Source organism: Gymnoscopelus microlampas, assembly GCF_963454915.1.
Source record: "Gymnoscopelus microlampas genome assembly, chromosome: 13".
NCBI lineage: Eukaryota > Metazoa > Chordata > Actinopteri > Myctophiformes > Myctophidae > Gymnoscopelus > Gymnoscopelus microlampas.
This window is the reverse complement of record NC_139950.1, coordinates 33,603,361-33,625,085: the sequence shown is the minus strand read 5'-3', so window position 1 is coordinate 33,625,085 and position 21,725 is coordinate 33,603,361. Positions and strand designations below refer to the sequence as shown.

Sequence of the window (21,725 nt, the reverse complement as noted above, 5' to 3'; positions counted from 1 at the left end):
AGCTCATGCCTCCTTCAATGCATGAGAGCTCAGCCAACTGACCTTCTTGTCACCTGACAGGGGAGAGTTTCCCTGGTTGGACGTAGCGCGTGGAAGGAACACGTAATTCCAACCAGTTCCTTTCCCCTCCATCAGGCGCCCCGGCTGGCCAGGGGGAGGCAGTATAGTGACCAGGATTACCGCATGTTTTTGTGAGAGTACCTACCCTAGAGAACACAGGGAGAACATGCAAACTCCACACAGAGAGGCCCTTTTGCCAACCCCACCTAGGGTATGGGCACTGATGACGCGGAGGAGAGGACGCGCCCACAGCGTCCCCCTGCGGGAATCGAACCCAGGACCTTCTAGCTGTGAGGCGACAGCGCTACCGACTGCGCCAGGGCGCCACCGTGCCCCCTGAGTTTAAATTGAGTTTTGGCTAATAGTAGGGCTCACATGAACTCAACAGAGCTACAGGACCAGGCACCTGACTGACATTGAGCAGACCAGGCCAGCCTCTGTCGTTTTAAAGTAACTTTCCAGGGAAAGAGAGAGAAAAACATGGAGCTCCCTCATCTGGTATAGTAAGTCGAACAGGGACAGCGAGCCAACCATCACAGCGAGTCAAGGCTTTGTCTCACCGTCACATCTGCAAGTTCTTTGGACTGCGGCAGGCAGCTCTCGTGATGTTAAATACATAACAGTGCTCCGAGGAGAATTCTAGTGTTCATTTGGGAAAGCTAGTGTGTGCTGGGATGGTAATGATGCATTTCAGTCAGTGTACTCAAGATGGTTTTAATGCTCTGAGCAAATCTGGGTCAGCAGCGGAGCTGGTATGGCTCTTACTGTCATAAATAAATACTGGTCTCGGCGTAATGACAAGAATGTGATGTTATGATTAGGTGGACCAAAAGCCCCACTATGTTTCAGAGAACAATGCTTTTAATTATGCTTTTTAAATGTCGAAGACATATCAGCTTTTAGAGTGATTAATGGCCTAGATGAGTTGGGTGGAAACGTATTAATGTTGGTTGAAATCTATACAAGCATACAGTAGAATGATACTTTGCGCTACCACTATGATGAAGGAATATAGATCATTCTTTAATGAGGTCACAAGTGAGCTTGTAGACCCTATTTTCGCATGGTTTTACCCCATTAAGACCTGAGGTCGATTCTACACTTCTAAATCTCCTAGTTCTCAAACTTTTCCGTGCCAAGGACCCCCAAAATGTATTTGGCCGCGGACCCCCATCTGAAAATGTTTTGTGCCAGGGACCACCCCAGAATTGAAGATGTGTTAAAAAATGCACTTATGGAAGCTCGCAGCATGGCACGAAGTCACACGCTTTGAGCTTGTATATCTGCTATTTTTGAGAACTGTTGTTCTTAACCACTATTCTAAATCCTAAGAGTTTACTGAAAAACGTATGTTTCTATATATAGATAGCTAAAATCTAAAATGACACAGATTCTTTCCCGGTTTTAATGGGTTAATGAGTGCAGCAACATAAACTGTACAACATACTATACAATGTCGTTCAAGACATCGTTGGGATATACAGTACAAATGTAAGCTTTACAGTTGTATTAGTTTTGTCTTCACAGTAACGGACAGCTGATATGGTGTCAGACAGTCTGAGAATGTTCTGTAGCCCAGTGGTCAATCATGGCAAAATCAACACGAAAACTTTTTACACATCTGAGGTTGAATAAATAGACCTTCTTTTCCCATAATTCTTGCTAAATAAAAATGTGTCATATTTATCATTAAAAAGGCTCTGTATAGGAAGAGCATATGTTGGCAGTCTTAGGGCACACAGTTCTGTATGACAACAATTATGTGAACCCTGGGTGTGAAATGCATTGTTATGACTTTTCCCATCAACACCATGTTTAAAAGTTTCAAACACAGCAAATTAATGACCACTGGTTTTCTTTTGCAAAACAGACAAGACGGCAAGGCCCCTAGTGATGTAGTAATGCCTAGATTGTGCACGTTAAACACATAATCGTGTACAGGCTCCCACGACAAACCAGCCCTTCCTACTCCACAGCTGTTTCACATGAGGGCCTGCCTTACCCACGGTAAAGGCCAGTACATTTCACATCATAACACTGCAGTCTACGCCAAGCTCAAACAGCCCCCCCCCCCCCCCACTCCATACCGACAATGGAAACAAATTATTATCTCCATGTGGATCATTGTTTAGAATGGGAGTAGCTGGGGCTGAGTCTTGAGAACGTTGTGTATTAGAACAATGTTTCAACGTTTTCCAAGTGTAATACTAGCGTAAACGGCCTCACACTTAGCTTGGACAGCAGAGGAATGACAGAGGAATTCCAGCCTGCTACAGTACCGTCAGCCTTCCATCATTGCTTGTGCTTCTCAATGCGTTGCGCATCCTCATTACGGACAACAGAACGGACAGACAACGTGTTCAGAATGCTGAACACGTCGTTACCAGATACTTTGACACAAACACAGTATCTAAAGTCATGGGTGGTATTCCATTGTGCTGCTAAACTCACTTTATGTCAAATCCAGTTTTCACAAGCTTACTGCTTTGTAGAGCGCCAACGTATGAAAGGAAACAATTTATAGCGATGTGTTCACATGAGAGCTACGGTCGTTTTTTCCTAATTGTGACACTTCCAAATTACCAACAGAATACTGGACGTCACTCACAAGATTTTTGTATTTAGGCAACTTTTTCTCCAGCAGGCACACATACAGTGTTAAACCATTTGTGGAAATCAAATGGAATTGACAGGAAATATTTAAAAGCAAAGGAGATAGTGAACACTGGCCAGTCCAAGGTCAGCTTGCCCTGTACTGGGAGCAAGGTTTGAACATGGTGGAGTAACTTACAGTAACAACAATGGCGGTAGCCATTGTTGTTACCCTGCAAGTTTACATGCAAGTTTTTTTATCACACCTAATCAGTAGGGGTCAGAAAATCTTCATTTCTTAAAAGGAGTCACACAAAGCAATGTTGTGATCAAAGGTAGGAAATGAAAAGGAGCAGGCTGATGTGGTGGTGATAGGAAGTGGGAGTATTTATAACTCAGGTTCGGGTTTTAGATAATATCATCCATCCAGCATTGAAGTGGAATGATAAGGACGGAGAGAACAGTCCTGATTTAAGTATCTGGTTCCTGGGTGGCCAGGAGCAATAAGGGATTAGGAAAGCACTTGTTACAACTGTTTCCTGTTAAGAACCAAAACAATCACAAACGATGAACGCAGCAATATCCCATAGACTCTGCCTCGGCTCGCAAAACCACTTTCTCTTCTCCTGTGTCTTTTCTCATGAATACAGCTGGTTTTTCATTAGAAGCTTTAAGTGTGAGATACCCAAAGGAACATAAATGAATCTGGGAACATCCAAAGTCATATTAGAATGAATATTGCTCCACTAAAACACACAGACATACAATCTCTTTCTGTCCAACCTCTGTGTTTGTATAAAAACTCAACAAAACTACATCCCTCAAAGAATGTCTCTCTGCTGCCAGACCTAAATTAGAAACAGACAGGAATAAAGTGCAAAAGAAGTTGGTAAAATTAAAATGCTAATGTCAAACATCCCCCTGAATGCATGAACACAATAGGACCAAAAATATGCCCAGAAAGCTGTGTGCCTTTGAATTCTACCCACCATATAATTCATCAATCTATCATTTGAGCTGTCATCAGCTTGTACAGCTCCTGGCTGGCTTTATGACGGGGACCTCTCATTATGCACGGAGGGAAAGAAAAACATTTACTGGACTAGGCATGAAATGATGCAAGGCACACAAAATAGAAAACACTCCACTCTACTTGTAGCAGGATGTGTGCCTGCACAGAGACAGATGTATAGCTACTACATTTGTGACATTTGAGATGGTTTGAAACCGAGCACAAAAACGGAGCAACCACCACCAACAGGGCAGTAAGTAAGAATGTGGCCATAAAAAAAAGAAAGACAAAACAGTTTGTCAGACTTCGTTTTACATCTTTTCTCAGCTTTTGTCACTACTGACAGTACATCTTGAGTGTTCATTTACCACTTCTTAAACTCAATATACTTCGTTGACAGGGGTCCCCTAGAAGTCTATACATGGTTCCCTCCTTTTTCCCCCTACACCAATTCTCACCAAAAATAGCCTATACAAGGCTGCACTGTGAGCTTGCAGATCTGCTATTTTTGCTGAATGTTCGCCTTATAATAGGGAGACTAGGGTTCATGTGGTTAAATAAGTATAGATCCATTAAAAAAAATTATACACTCTGAGTTAAATGCTCATTTTGCTGTGTATTTTTGCACTTGAGCTGCACTTTCCCTTGTTCTAAGTACAGTAAGTCTCTATAATTCAGCTGAATGCCTAAATAGTTTGGGAATAATTAGCAGTTCAATAGTGTTAAAGATAGTGTGATACTTTTTGATTAAAACAAAACGTTTTGTTTTAATCAAACATGTTAAAACTTTATGTTTAGATAGTAATCATTACTATAGAGTGTTTGTTCAATAACAGGGGTCTCCCCATCGCTCCAGCTCTAATAAACAAAAAATGCATTTTCTGTTGGGTTGCCAATTTCACCCAATCAGAAGAGAGTACCCATTTATCACCTTCAATATTATAGTGTTCCAGTGTTCCTCATGTCTCTGTGTCATCACTTCTCTCTCTTGACTGGATAAAATTGGTATCCCAACCTGAAACATTTTCTGTTTACCAATGAGCTGGAGAGACAAGGAGACCCCTGTAACTGAACAAACACTCTATAGAATATCACTTACTGCTCCTTTACATACAAAACAATAAGTAAACACAATTTAACAGTGAAAGAAGAACACAAATCACAACACAGATTTCTGTATGTATGTGAGCATCTGGGGCTGGGGATTCAGAGGAATCTGTTGCACGGTGTGAGTGAAAACACGAGGATCACGCACTGAGAGAGCAAAACATCCTGTTGGCAGATGTGTGGCGTGCAGACCGGCCGTGGGAGAACCAGGGAGGGGGAAGCAGACTGGGGGGGTGGGGGGGTTGGTGGGGTGTACATTAGGGTGTCCCGTGAGCTCTGGGGTACATTAAGTTACGGTTACGGGGAGGACACCAGAGATCCACTCCTACAAACGCAGTGCTAGCTCCAGGTCTCCACGGTACAACAGGCATCAGCCAACCATGACGATACACTACCAAGACCTCACAGCTTCACAAAGACATCCATCTGAATCAAAACAATTGTAATGCAATGACGTCAATTGAATTGTTGCGCTCTTATTGCAGGGTAATTTCGCTGTTGTCCTCTGACGCTTAAGGTCTTCACACACCAGAAGCGTGACAGGAAAAAAAGATCAAAAGATTCATCTGCAAATATTTCGCATTCAATTATTCATACAGTTAATGTCTCAGTCATACAGGTGAATGCTTTTATTCACAGTGAAAAATCAACTTTGTTTGGGGAAGAACATTTTGTTGCTTACTCGCTTTATCGGTGTGTAATGTTCACGCTCTGTATGAATGTAAACCCTGAGCCACAAACAACTCTAAAATACTAAAATACAATTTCGGGTGATTTATCACAAACTCTTCATGTGAAAGAAACAATTGTTTTCTTTTTCTTTTTTTCTTCTCATTTATCTATACTGATACTGTACATATCATGGAGCTAGATGACATGAAGAATATCTTGAAATGTTAAGCCTATTTTACACTTTGTCATATGGCCGTGTGTGTGTCGCTTGAAAAAGAGATTTCCAAGTGACAAAATGCTAGGCTTTAGAATGGCAGTGGAAAATATGTTACTAACAAATGAGTGCATGGATGAAATGAGCTGCAGGTTATATGAGGACAGCATAGTGCTCCTTCCTTCCTTGCTTCCTTCCAGCATAGCAGATTGTAAAAGGATCACGGAGGAATTACAACACGGAGACCTCTTAGCACACATCAGATGTCGCAATCAATACTGTCCGCAGACATTTTTCGCCGAGATAATGGAGCGAATAACGTGATGTTGACTTATGAGTGGTGATCTCTGACGTCTCCATTAATGATACAAAATAAACAAGAGGGATGCAGTTAATCAGACCCACACACCCATTAGCATAGCGCTGGTAATGCGCTAAAGGCAATAATTCAGCTGGCCAAAAACTCCACCACGGCATGCACTGAAATGAAATGACAGCACGTAAAGTTACGCTGCCTGGAGAGCATGAAGGATGTCTAGCACTGGTGGATTAATTGGGCTCTGGTATCCATTATGTTGTGGATAGAGTAACTCAGAGTGGGAGATTCAGTATTGTTGGGGGGGGGGGAGAAAAGGAATGTAAACAGGGTTGGAGCACTAGGATGATGGCTTCGTTCCATATGTAACCACATTCAGAGAAAAGAGATACTGGGCCTGATGTGAAACAACATACAATGGTTAAGTAAAATGTTTGAACTTCTTGCGAAATATCCAACTTGAATGGACCAGTAAAAAAGTAAATGACATAGAAATCTAATAATGATCGCGTCCTTCCTGTCCAATCTTAAGCTATTGATACTACAGTTAGCTACTACTGTGTGCAGTTTGTGAACAAATCCATACAAATCATACTGCGGGTTCAGTGGCATTATACCAAAGCTGATTGCTTGTGGGCATGTCCACTAGTGTGGTGGTCTATGCGTTGGCCAAATGGAAATAGCGATTTACTTCACCAATAACAGCAAAAGTGCTTCACATTAACAATGTTAGAGTGACTAAGAGATTCAAAGAAAGAGAAAAAAATGATGGCTTTATGTGCATAGATTTTTAGCTACAATCAAATTGTCATTCTGTTGCAATTCACTTTTGTTTTACCAACATTTCCTGGTGCAGACTATTCATTATGGCTGTTTCATGACGTCATGCAGCATGAACTGTGATTAGTCTCCTTTTTATGGGGATAGTCACATACAGTATATACAGACAAACCCTATTCTATATGACTTGGCCTTATATGGTGATCATAAAAGAGGATTAATTCTAGCAAGGCAAGCAAATCACAGTGACGTATATCTGATGTGTGACAGCGTGGCTCATGGCTCACATCCCTCAAACACAGCACAATCCATCCACAACCACCAAAGGATATGGGCAGTGGGTGTCTATGCACATCTGGTACCCCCATGACTTATATGCCACAGTGTAAGTATCGAAAAACAAAACAATTCATACCAAAGGATTTGCATGAAGACAGAGGCTTTTTAGAGCATGAAGAACACAGAGAAACCCCAAAGGCACCAGTTAAATCTCTAAATCACAGCGCTTTGACAAATCCCTGTGGACTAGCAATAATGACAAGAGGACTAAGAGCTAGTGGAGCGCACAGAAGGTGAGGACTATAAGTGAAACAAGCATTAAAATGAGCCAATATTCAAACTCTTTTACTCTCCTGCCAGCGATCAGGATAGGATTCTGTAAGAAATTATGACTGTTTTCTTAAAGAGAAATAAAGGAGCCATTGTGAATTAATACGAAGACAAATGAGTACTTATGACAGTCAAATTGCCAAGAAACAATATATCACCCGGAAAAGGAAATCACTGTCAGCATATTTCAACTCTGCCTGGACTGGCAAATGGTGTGGCATCTTTTTTCAATCAAAGCCTCTTGTATGCATTTCCAAGTTTCCAAAATCGCAACCCAACCTTTCCATGCATGCAATTACTGTACGACAGCAAGTTGCCTTAATGTTGGAGCCAAATTTGAGATATACTGTAGGCCCTCTGGCCTGTTTTGGAAGGACTACAACTAGTTTGGAGGAACTACACTTCCTATCAAGTGGAGGGAAAAGGCATGCAGGATGTTGTCCTCACAGCAGCCTCTTTCCCCATGGTGCTTTGCAGAGCTCTGTGGTGCAGCTCTCAGCTGATTCAACACAGAGCTAATGACTCGGCCTCAGGAGTCAAATAAAAACTCTAATACACTCCCCTCACATACACTGTTAAAAAAAATACTGATACTCACCAACAGGACTCTATTTGTAAAAAAAAGAAAAACAGTGGCGGGGACAAATAGCAGCAGGTCTACAATCACACAACGTGTCGCGATACGATGCTGTGAGCTTAACATTTGTCAAAATTACATTACATATTAATGCATTTGTTAAATTGTGATATTATCAAACATTTCCCAAAAGGATATGCACATATTTCAGTCTGACAAGAAGCAGGGATAAAACATATCCCCCATTTCTCCCTCCCCCAAGTAAATCAAATCCTGCTTACCAAATATACAAATACATACACACGTTCATCACACATGCACATGCCTACAGACACCAAATACAGCCCATGTATAGCTGCTAATTTCTGTTTGACATTAAAACAAATGAACTGAATGGCCTGCTGATATGCTATCACAGAAGGTATATCAAGAAAACTCAATATACAAGTAGTAATATCAAGAAATGATGTGATAGACTAGTACTATGACTCATACATTATGGCCATGACAATATGCTCTTGTGACTGATACAGTAACGCATTCCATCTGAACAACAAACTTAAATCTACAATCACCAATATCTGTGGATACAAGCCAATGTTCATTAGTAACAACAAATTACTCCATGATACCCAGGGATGTGCAGTGCACACACCCAAACTATTTGCAGACTTGAAACCGCAAGTGGCACAATAGCCCTGAGGCAAACAATGCAATTAAACAGCTTAAAATAGGGAAAACTTAGAAAATCAGCTTCAGTGAATTTTAAGGTATCAACTCACTGAGGAGAAAAATGAACAGCCACACACATAAGTGCATATGGTCATGTCAGCAAGCTGAGTGTGACTGTGGGTTGTTGCCAACACAATCAGACCGTTTTGTAATTAAAGGTTACATGCAGCCCAGCCTTGGGTCTACTGCTTGCCGTGTGTGGCCCTGAGCCTAGGTACATAGGCATACTACTTAAGTTAAGAGGAGAGCACAACTAGACAATACGAAACACCTGCCAATCAATTATCCATGGCTGCTCTGAGTCACCAGCCAAAAGAAATGTCTTCCTCCCTCCATTCATATGCCAATGTGCAAGTTCAGATTGATTGGACAACCCACTGGGGAGAAAAATGGATGAGGACAGACAGAGAGAAGGGAGGGCAGAGGTTTCCTAATTTTATAGTGGGATAATCTTCCTGATATATAGGTTTCTTTGATAAGCTATTTTTTTCCCAAACATTTGGTCAAAATGTAACTACAGTTTTTGAACTCATTGATTTCTGTTTTGAGATGAGACTGCAATAACAATAAACACAAATAGATACCACTATGCAAATGCAGGCAAATGCATGCAAACACACCCATACAATAATGACAAATCGTAGGCCAAATATCTAACGCAGATGTTTGGATCTCAAAGCAGTCCAAAAGATTGGCACGTTCAACTCACAAGACTTAGATTAATTACGGATGCAGATTCTTAAATGCATAATCAAAAAAGGGAGCATCCGCTCTCACGATATAAATTGACATGCTTCTTTAAATGCATAGCAGCAGCCAAACAAAAAAACATGTTTGTTTGTTCCCTTTTTTTGATTATGGATAGCAAACAACAAACTGGGCCTCATACAGTATCGATACCATCCTAAACATGGGTTATTCAATGTCATGGCTGTCCTCACCAATCAAACCTAAAAAACCCTGGTGGACAGAAGGGATGTTTCTGCAAAGTGTATCGCCTTTCATCTGATGAGTGCCTGGCAGAGGTTACATTTGAGACCAGAATGAAAACACAAGCTAACACTTCAGTGTCTTCCATTGTACACACTACTTTAACCCATTCAATCCGGGAACGCATGGCTGTCATTTTATATTTCTTTGGCTAATGAAAAAATAGCAGATATACTGTACAAGCTCATGAGCTCGTAGATCTACTATTTTTTTTTATCATGAACATTTGAACAAATCTTTGAATATATATATAAAAGCAAACAATTGTAACTCAAATCTTTGTTTCGGGGCGTCCCTGGAACAAAATATTTTACAAATGTTCGTTTAAAAAAATATATATTCAAAAATGTGCACAAATTATAACGATTTTACAAAAATAGCAGATCTACAAGCTCTTAGCTTGAGCTTGTAGATCTGCTATTTTTTAATAGGCAAAGAAATCTTAAAATGACAGAGATGCATAACCGGATTGAATGGGAAAAAGCAATATGGCATCATGGCAAAAGGCTTCAGTCACCAAAGAGTAACACTTTAACTGCTTCTGTGAGACTACAATGATATCTAATCACTACGGAAGGATTGGGGAAGTCGGAGCGACAGTGGCCGTCCGCTTACTTTATCAGTGCTAATACCAGAACTTCCAGATTTTTTGGCCTACTGACCCGTTATATAGTACCTGTGTCTCTGTTAACTCTCTCACTGGAGATAAATATTGTGTGACTACTTCAAAAGGTAAGAAAATCGAAAAATAGCTGGCAGTGGGTGCACTCAGCCAGAAATAAGTCTGGCAGTGAAAGAGTTAAGACAAAGGGACACACCAGGCAAGGATTTATTTTGGCTAATAAATGGCTTTCATTTTCTTTGCAATGCGTTTTAAGATCTTGATATTCTTTTCTTTCTTATCACCATCATTGTGGTCATCCCATCTCATAGAGTTGTTGCTTGTGTAACTAGCCCCCCCCCCCCCCCCCCCCATTTATCAATGTCCAGTCCACATGGACAACAATAACTAAATCTATTTAACCAAAGTGAAAATAAGTAGCAATGTCAATCTTATGTTGATTTCAAGGGGGACTTTCCATTAACACTTGAAAACCTGATTAAACTCGACGCAATTTCTGTGGCAGATTGTTACACAAAATCAACACCTGTCTTCATGTTTCTTTCCACAGCATAATTTGTCCTCTCCAAAATGGCTTCTCATCTCGACGCCTGCAGGGTTGCCAGGCAACTGTGATATCAAGTAAATAAACAGCATCCCAGATGTTGCTGTCCAGCAGACAAAGGCGAAAGCACGGCAGAGACGAGTCACTAGGCTAACTCACCATGAGTTCAAAAGGATGAGACAGCCCCTTAAGAGAATGAACTCGTCCCGAAAGTGAAGCAAAGTAACATTTTTAACTTAAGTAATTAACCACTTTCAACCTGGCATCCTTGTTTTGAGCGTGTCATAAAATAGCTAATCTACAAGCTGTCAATAGCACGATGCGCTTCAGCTTGTAGATTGGCTATTTCTGCTGTGTGACAGCATTTTATGACAAAGTATAAAATGGGGTATAGTGGTTAACTATAACTGTTTGAATATGTCCATATACACCACTACTGTAAACGTATCACTAACAGTTCTTAAAAGACACATGTTTTTTTACACATTGCTAACAACCAGAATTGGGATTCTTAGGTAGTGTATATTTTCAAATTATGGATTAATTAATTTATGAAAATCATACCTCTAGCAGGAATAATTACATGCTCCTGTTAGAAAAAAGGATTAAGTGTGGTTCAAAAGAGGTATTACACAATGGCAGTACATTCTTGGTACCTGGTAGTGGTATCTACTGTGTGAGATGAGATCCCCCTCAGAGCTTAGGGAGTCACTCTTACCGCACATGCGCCGTAAACACTGATCACTATTATTCATGTTGTGTACTATTCATCAGCGATTCAATCCTGGTACTGTATATCTTCATTCTAAACCTTTTCCCCAAACCTGTGCTTTACTTCGCAATGAGAATTCCTTCCACTGACACTGTCTAATAGGAGGTTGATTTTTTTTTAAGATGAAGAAGAAGAAAAAAGATTACACACAAGCGCTCATGGGAAATGCACATAATTCAATTAGGGTCTCTTTTTTTTTTGACCGCCGTCCGGCCCTCTCAGCCCAAACTAAATAAGATGAGGTTTCCTTTTTCTTTTTTCTGTTCTCCTTCTCTATCCGAGTGGAGAATATTCAAGCAATGGCCGGGCCGCGATCCAAAAGGTACTCTAATAAAAAAGCATTTTCTCCAATCAGGACAAGTGGAGAAAAGGCAGATTGTACTGGATGTTGAATGAAAAGAGAGAACAACAAACCGAAAACCGAGGCCCTCCAAAGATAAACACTCAAAGCTCTTGAGGGAGCGGGAAGGGCTGGCGAGTGTGCGTGTGGAGTGTGTGCACATGCGACTGTACTGTATGTGTATGCACGTATAGAGTGGTGAACGCGCCCGTGTGCGGGAGAGAAGGGGGGGGTGCCCCCCTAAAACATTTCTAAAATAGCAACCGCAAACCAGACAGAATGTAAATCTGCACTTTGAAAAGGACTGAAGAAAAGAGCTTTGAGGGAAATAGAAAAACAGGTATTCATTTCAGCCCATTTACAGTTCCAGAAGCAGAGAAATTGGTCAGAGCACTGCAGCTCCAGTTGGTTCATTGAAATATGACTCCAGGTTTTATTTTCTTGAGTAATGAATCACAGGTTTTTCCACCGACCAGAGCTCAATTATATTAGAGCTCCTGAAAGCTTCATCATGCCCAGGATGAAGGAATTCAATGTGTAAGCAAAAGTCGAATAGAACTGTTTAATTGTATCAGCATGTTTCAGTAGAACCTGGAAGAAAGGAAAGGGGAGGGGCTAATCTACGAGTGTCCAGCGAATGCTACTAAAGTCGACATGTAAATTGACCAAAGATTAAACACGACTGACAAAAATTCACATGACTTTTCTTTTCTGCATGTTACAGTATACTGAAATAGATATGGGTACAGTATAAATAAAATGAAAGCTTCTCCCCACAAAGCAACTGGACTTGTAGGCCAGAGCAGAGATTCTGTCCAGCACAAGAATATCTTGTTGGAACAGTTCTCCTCTATAAAAATAAGCACAGAATCTGTACAGACCCACCGCACGTGTTATCCCAAAATTTGTAATCAAATTCTATTCCTCGGGTTGCAGTGGCTCCATAGCCTACTGTGCTGGACTTTGTCTGGATTCACATCATCTTCTTGTTTTCGTTTGTTCAACAAGCAGGTGTTTTCTAAACTAATGATGTAATGAACAGGGAGAAGATCCAACCAAATACATTTAGCTCAAACATGTAACAGCAGCTTACATCTTGCCTTTCAGAAACAGTCTAAGTCCTAATAAAGCCTTAGATTTATAGCTCAACACAATAAGTGCCGGTTCCATTAACTGGCAACTATCACACAAGGTAGCTAATGGTTCTTATATTTAGCTCGCAAGGCACCGAAAGATGTATGACAGGCAGGCAGTAGTGTAATGAATGACCCACCCACCCCATAAAATAGCAATTACCAAAGTACGGTTGAATTTGACATTTGAAAATTACATTTTAAAAAAAATCGAAAACAAAAAATTGCAACATTAACAATGGAGGCAAGGCCTCCTCTGGTGGTGGTGGTGGTAGTATGCACAAAAGGCAATATAGGTCAAAGCCAGCACAGTTAAATTGGCATGTTGTGTGTGCTACGCTTAGCAGCTAATACACCCCATTGAAATACCATTGTACACATCTGCTCCACTCATTTACAATCGCTATAGAAGATGCATATCAAAGTGACTGCCTGCATGACTGCTTGACCTAAATTTACCGTTTGATGACCCCAGTTAGTGGTGGGTAGGGTGGGGAAAACAGCCTGTTGCAATTCAGGAAATTGTAGTAGTTGGTAATAATTTTCCTTTCAGCGTTTTTGCAATGTAATTGTGCGACCCTAAATTCACTGACACTATTGTTCTTGTTATGTGCGATTTCTTGCCACGTTGCCATGGTTAGGGGAACCAAGCACTCCTCACAGAAAATATTGAGAAGGTAATCAACCATTTTCCATCTGGAGACTCTGGTTATAACAAGTCTTGTTGGGTTAGTAGTACTAGAAGACTCTCGGGTCAGGATAGGCCAAGGATGAAGGGAAACTCCAACTGCTACAGAGTGGATGAGTCTGAACAACAGAGCAGTGTTCTACCACAGCATAGGGAGTGAGAGAGGGGGAGAAGAAGGAGAAGGAGAGAGAAAGCCTGCAGCACATTCCCCACAAGACATTCACTTCCTGTCTGAGGGTCTTACTCAGCACCCAAGAGGAAGAGGAGGAAAAGGAGGTTGGGGCCCTCACACACGCTCTTACACTCCCTTTCATCATATGGGCATGCAGCAGATACTGAGGTAATGCACAGTTTCTATCTGAGGGCTGCATGCAGGGGTGTCATTTGGGGTCCCAGGGGATGGCAATTAACACCCCCTAGCGTTCGCATTTCACCTCAAATTAAATTATTTTACGCATGATTTCTCCACCACCGAATGCTTCTTTGCAGATTCATCAGATCTTAGATCCGCACTGCCGCTGAGTGTATCTCAATCCACGGCCATCCATCTACATTAGACATAATGTGATACGCATGTTATAGACAGTGTTTTCTTGTCAGCAACAATACATTAATTATTAACCACTTTAAACCTGACATCCCTATTTTGGGCATGTTAAATTTGTAGTTGAACAACGAACATTAAAAAAAATGTATTTGTTACTTTTCAAACTAAGTGAAAATAGCAGATATAAGCTCACAACACGATGCGACGCATTGTGAGCTTGTAGATCGGCTATTTTCACTAGTTTTTTGGGCAAGTTTCTACACTGAAATAATATGGTGGCACAGTGATGTGTCATAGCTACAACCAAGGTTCAATTTCTTGGGTGAGATGAGGAGATGTCTCTGCTTTTGTTAGCCCTCTCTGGTCATTCATTTTTCTCACCAGTGTGGGTATGTTTTATCTCTGCTTATGGTCCAACATTTATGGATGCCCGAATGCCTGGGGCAGGTAAAAGAAATGACGCAGGAATAAAATAATCTAAATCATTCACTCACAACCAGTAGCAAGCCACCATGCGAGGAGAGAACACTGCTTCAAAACACTTAACATCATCTTTCAGTGTGCACCTGTATGCCTGTATGAGCACACTGCAGAGCTTAATTGGTTTGACCTAGTTTACAGGACCAACAGGTGTGCTGCACTTCTGCTCAACGCAAAATCTTAACCCATTTAGACTAGGAAAGAATCCGTGTCATGTTTAGATTTCTTTGGCTATTTAAAAATAGCAGATCTACAAGCTCATAGTGCGGCACCGAGTGCCGCACTACAAGTTTGTAGATGTGCAATTTTTTGAAAAATCGTGACAATTTCTGCAAATCTTTAAATATAAATATTTTTTTAAGCGAACATTTGTCAAATATTTTGTTCCAAGGACCCCCAGAAGCAAAGAGTTGAATTACAAATGTTCCCTTTAAAAAGTATATACATTAAGATTTGCACAAAACTTCATAAATAGCATATCTACAAGCTCATGGCAGGGCACTCCGTGCCACGCTATGCGCGATGCGCTCTAAAATGACACGAGATGCGTTACCCGGATTGAATGGGTTAAAGCAGATTTGAGGAAGAAGTACTGCATGCAGGCGGATAAGTACTGATAGTTTGTCTAAGGATAAAAGCCTCTAATGTTGACTTAATGACATGTATCCTGCTTTCAGACTGCTGAATTATCAGCCAGTGTTTTATTAAACACATCTATCTGTTTTGACTTATCTTGTGAGGGCTTCTAATTTACTTCATCTACGTCACTCGGCTGATCAGGGGCCCCCAGGGGCCACATGTGCAAATCTGCATTGTTTGCTAGGCAAAGATTTTTCTGCTGTGTTTGACATCAGTACATGTTACGTTTGTGACGTCCACCAGACACCATGTAGGGGCATGTTGACTTGTGTTCGTGACGTCTACCGTCCGTGGTTAATCGGACCCTGGCTACAACCGTTGCAGCTTTGTTGGCTTTGCACAGTTAAGGATATTGAGTGGTCTCTAGCATCGTCTATTTGATTGAAAACACTGGCACTATATATTGAAAATGCTTAAGCCTAAATAACACCTCTGTGAAACTTGCTTCTTGCCAGCTGCCTTGGGGAAATAGTTTTTTCTGGTACAGGACAAAGCTAGCCAATAATGGTCTGTGGTACCGAAAGAAGGAACACAAATCACTTCAATGAAAAAAAAAGAAGAAAAAAAGATTCACTTAACCTAATTGTAGGTTATTGCAGCAGTTAGTCAGCAAACATGTTGTTGGGATATACTGTATACTCACACAGGCCCACCAGGAGGCTACACAAACTGTGAACTCTCAAAATGTATTCTGTGAACAGGGACACCTTTGACCAAAGGTTTTGCAACTCCAAATAAACCCTTATAAAATACGTAATGTGTGCTTAAAATCCATGGAAACGGCACAAGCTCACTCACTCACACTCCCCCCCCCCCCCACACACACACACACACACACACACACACACACACACACACACACACACACACTTTGGATAACAAGTACAGCAGAAAATGTTACTATTTTCCCACACCAGCCTCAATCTCTTAACTTCATAATGGATGTAAAAAGGAATGGGAGTTCTTTTACTGTGCAGTATGTGTACACATAAAACTCTCTTTCAGGCTTTCTTGCATGAGCCAAGGTCTCCAAGCCGTAGAATTAAGAATTCTATTCTACTGTGCCAACAGTCCAACAGTAAACCTAGCACAATGTCAGGGCTGCACAATTTTGTTGTCACCTTATAAACATTGAGCTGATCTAAAGCTTAGAAGGCTTGATTTCACTTCAATGTTAGTGATTGTAAAGGCATCTTTCCTAATCTAATCATTTAATAATTTCCATTCTCCTCTGATGCAAACAATGCCAGAGAACTAAAAGGAAAATGATGTCTGATCCAAACAAGATTTTGAGTGGGACTTCCTTCTGATGCGGTGAAGTACTAAAGAGTGCCACATGACATCTATTATAGTCACCATTTGCTTTTGTAAACTTTACAGCTCATGTTTTCTCCGATCTCTATAATCCCAACAAGAAGTTGAAGAAAAAGAAGAGGAAAAAATAAAAGAACGACAGTTCAAACTTTTGCAGGAAAGAGTAGACCAATTTATCACAGCTAGTACGGCCATAGCCTTCCCAAACTGTACAAGCAGATATATTCACATAGAGGATACAATTTCTTTAGTCCAGACATTTTCCATCTTTCACATGGAATCCTCTGATGTGTGATTCATATTCATAATGAGAAAGCGAGTGTGCACAGCAAAACAGACAAGAGCTCATCTGTCACCTTGCCTTGATGCCTCATCACAGTTTCCTAAAGGATAATTTGCTTAAATAATGGGTCTTAAAAAAGGTAGCTATGAAAAATGTTTCAACAAAGCCAGGGCTTTTATGACTTTCCAATCACATTATTCATAATGTTTATGTCTGCCTTTGCAAAAAAGAAAAGAGAAACTTTACACAGTTTATTCTGGAGCTCCACCTGAAAGTGTGCTCTACTCAACTGCATACATAGTTACTACATACCACCTGAAAACAGGGAAAAGGGAGGGCAGCCATTGTTGTTTTTGAAGTGATTTCACCATGATACCACCCTTGGCCTTTTACCAGAGGTCAAGGTTACTCAATTTTCCAAGGCAGAGGGCCAGCGATACCGTCACGGACAATAAAATATAAAATACAAATATACCGAAGTTCCGCCACAATGATTTCACTATGGACCTAACACACATTGGCTTTCAGGACATGACGTCCCGCATCAAAATCCATGTCTTATCCAGTAAAAACACAGCCAGATGTTGCAGCAATGACTTGATGGCAGCCAATAGGAACATTGTGCATGAATCATAGCCACCAATGAAATGTGAGTGTAGGGGTGCAACAGTTAATTGAACTAATTGGTTTAATCTATTGTAAAAAATGATGAATTTAAATAAAATAATCGTCAATCGTAATATTCCAAACATTTAAAAAGTATATATATATTTTTTTTGAAATCTAAAAAAATGGTAGATTTACGGGCTCACAACAAGTCACGATGTGATGTGTTGTGAGGTTGTAGATCAGCTATTTTCACTGTTTTCATGCACCAAATGCAAGTATAAAATAGGGCTTAAGTGGATAATCAGTTTGATTGATTTAGAAACAAATTATAATAAAATGTATTTATTATTTTAAAAATCTATTTGATTTTTTTCCGTGTCAAATTGATAAAAAGCACTTCTTGGTTATTAGATTAATCGATAGAATTGATAGTTGCAACCTGACAAGAAAACGGCGATATGTGAGGTGCAGCACACATTCCAGTCGACACAGGGTCAAACTGGATTCATCATTCAAGGTTGAAAAGGATTTAAATGGTGGCTATGGCTACGTTTGGGTAATCGTGAATTCACAGTGAGAAACGGTACACATGCTAGGACCACACTGAGTATGTTTCTAGGAACTTCAATCAATGTCAATTTATACAAGCTGAAACTAAGGGATGCAATCAGACACATTCTGGAACCTTTCAGAAGACTAGGGGTCAAGGGTGGAAGCTGTTTCACGGTTGAGATTATGCGTTCTCTCACCCTGAACCTAGGACTGACCAGAAAGGCCAGGTGTCAGGAGAACACGGCAGCAACTTCTGCTCCACACTCCAGTTGAAATGTCAACACGAACAACGTCAGCCATGATCTCATAAAGCCACCATCAGGAAACAAGATGTTTAAGAGATGGAAGACGACACTAAACAAACTGTTGCTCAAACCAACCCAAAATCAAAAAAGTGCTGCATTTTGGATAGGAAATATAAATGAGCATGCCACGCACATCTACTGTAGTCTCACACATACACACACACACACACAAAGTGACGTGGCGCATGGTATGTCCGGGAGACTTGGTTTTAGGGCCGGTCTCTGGTTAAGTTGTTTTCCTGGAAGAGGCAGAGATGACATGGAGCTTTGAGGAATGTACTGAGAAGCGAGGCAGCACCGGGCCCACAACCAGGACATGCTCAAGGGGAACTCTATATTGGTGCATCTGTGTGTGTGTGTGTGTGTGTGTGTGTGAGTGTGAGAGCATGTGTGTGTGTGTGTGTGTGTGTGGGGGGGGGGGGGGGGGGGGGGTAAAGTAACTTACAATCCAGCTGCTAGCTGAAGATCTCTCTAAAGGAGAAACACATTTACCAAATTTGAAAGGAAAACTCGCTAGTAGCCTGGACTCCGTTTCTGTAGTCATCGGTGAGTAAAGCGCCCACGCGGCCCACATATACGTTGGCCTACATCTGGGGGCTATCATGCGCTTTACACATAAACGTGGTCATAGGACCTCGAGCAAGATACAGTAATAAAAAGTAGAGCCAATCTAATCAACACGGTTTTGTAATGGTGTTGACAATGATGGAAATTTTGAGAGAGAATTGGGTTTAATACATATTCTCTCTTTAATGGACAGGAAACAGCCTATCCAAAGTGATGTGTGTTACTGTGACAACTTGTTTTCTTGTAGTAGACTAATTTAAAGATTTCATATCCTGCTTGTTTCATCATATCTTCATAACAGATTGTTCATGTTCCTGCCAGGCCCGGTTTAGCTGCCCCTACAGCTGATGGCGACTCACTGTTTTCCTGTGGGATTGATAAAGAATTCACCCTTACGTAACATAAAAAAAAACCTCCTCTTTGCACTCTGATGTTTTGGGGTATCTGATAAATGACCTCAATGTCTCAGTTACAAGGGACCCTTCCTTGGAGACTTCCTGGTCTCTCTTTTCAAGTCTGACATCATTTTGTTTAACTGTTCACCGCAACATGCGTGTGAGGGAAGAGATATGTGTGAGGGAAGAGAGAGATACAGCTTTATCTCCACCTCAGATGTTGGAACAAAACAAAAGACAGACTCAACAAGTAGAGTTGCACATAAATTGAGTAATAACTGGGTTATTAACAGATTATTGCCTCATTTTTTGGACAAAAAAAAACCCAACCCTTAGTATTGGCTCAAACTGGGATGGTTTCATCAATTATATTGTTCTCTGAGTGAAGAAAAAAGAACAAATTACCCACTAATCTATCTAGCCACCTATCGGTGCAGGGTTTGCTGTGAACTCGTTGGATCACAGCAAATTGAAGTATGAGGTAACCTGGCCCAGTGGTTCTCAACCTTTTCAGGCCACGAACCCCCCAAAATAATCATATTTGAACTGGGGACCCCCCACCGTGACTATCACTTGGAATGCAGGAGTTGAGGCATTGTTTGACTCGGTTCCACAGATAAATATTGTGAAAATAGCAGATCTACAAGATCACAACGCTGTGAGCTTGAAGATCGGCTATTTTCATTTTGTTTTGCCTCTTTGTTATATCATTAGACAATTTGGCCATTGACCAGTTTCTTTAGAATAGTTTGTTGATAACTTTTGATGCATTAAGATGCATTAATGGTCTTTTTTAATTCAATTTTTTTTTTTTAGGTATTAGATATTAAAAGTCCTTAAATTGTCGCTTAACTAAAATTGTCACACTCCCCCCCACCCCCAATCCTGTGGGGGGGGGTCCCGACCCACAGGTTGAGAACCACTGACTTAGGACCCTACAGCAGGTTTTGTTACTCTAATTTCAGGCGGGCAGTTTAAGTATAGCTCCCCCTTTCGGTCAACTGAAGTTACTACCTTAGCACCTTAGATGATGCATGCTGGTCCTATGGATTTGATTGACCCGGTCAGCCCATCCAACATTCGATTTCAATTCAGCCTTTAATATAATATATGGATCACAAGCTCTGAAATTGACTTTAATCGCCATAAACGTCTAAAAGGTTAAACTTGCTGTGACAGGGCATTTAGGCGCCTAAACTAATTAGGGAGCGTAATTGCAGTAGCTACTCAATTGACCTAATTGGATTAGCCTACTTTTATCTCCATTTCGCTTATTTATCGTGAAACTAAGCACACATTCTCAGTAAGCATTAAACAACAACAACAACCAGTACAAAATGACACAGTTCGAGAGAACTGGAGGGCAAGTGGATGCATGATCACGACATTATACGTCGTGATCATGCATCCGCATCGTTCGAATCCTTCCAGAAAAAAAAAGAAAAAAGAAAAAAAAGTTCCTGATTTAGGACGTTAACTTTTTTACTTAACTTTTTTTTTATTTATTTTTTACAAAAGGCGTTATTCAATCATGGAATGAAAAATGATCATAATTATTTACCAAGTAGCATGACTTCCAGTTTCTTACGGTCCACGCGGAACCTCTCCTCGGTCCACTCGGGGTCCGGTAACGGATGAGGTCCGCTCAGGTCATCCTCGGATCCCGGGACGGGGGAGTCGGTGCTGCGTCCGCTGTTGGAGCCCTGGTCCGACTGCTGCAAGTATCCGCTCAGAGGGTCGCATTGGGCAGCCATGGCGCTGCACAGCAACCTTTCCAGTGGCCACTGCGTTGTAAAGCTTGATGGAGCTATGTAAGTGTTAAAACTTTTAGTAAAACTTTTTCTGGGTTAACTTTTGTTCCGTCACTTTCCAGTGTTGGTCGTGCTCATTTCGGCCGCAGTAAGACCTTCTTCCCCAACCGTTTCTTCAAGCCCCTCTGTTTTCCCCATCGAGCAGAGCTCTAAAAATAGGCAGACTCGCTCTCTCTAAGTTCTCTGCTGAGTCTTCAGAGCAGCTCACACAAAGCAACTGAACTTAAAACATACCAACCAACTCCTCGGGAAAGTTTCACGTGTCATCGTGCAAAAAAAGGGGCTCCTCCCAAATCTCATTTTTTTCCCTTAGCATCTACCTCCCCCTGGTTTCTGTGAAGGCTACAAACAATAGACCAGTGGTGTCAAAGCATAGAATCTATACTATATAGATCAGTGGTTCTCAAACTTGAAGACTTGAATTTCAAGGACCCCTATAACTCTGTTTACAAACTTGTTTTGA

At 41.0% G+C, this 21,725-nt stretch overlaps 1 protein-coding gene across 4 annotated transcripts in view; it reads right to left on the bottom strand.

The window, feature by feature from the left end:
* bicc1a (BicC family RNA binding protein 1a) overlaps positions 1 to 21,454 on the bottom strand; it is a 78,519-nt gene extending 57,065 nt beyond the window's left edge. For all 4 annotated transcript variants that reach the window (XM_084075546.1, XM_084075547.1, XM_084075548.1 and 1 more), the window contains exon 1: positions 21,013 to 21,454. In XM_084075546.1, the coding sequence (XP_083931672.1) occupies positions 21,013 to 21,205 (193 nt within the window). In that variant the 5' untranslated portion in view covers positions 21,206 to 21,454. The remainder of the gene's footprint in view (positions 1 to 21,012) is intronic.
* Between the last annotated feature and the right edge of the window lie 271 nt (positions 21,455 to 21,725).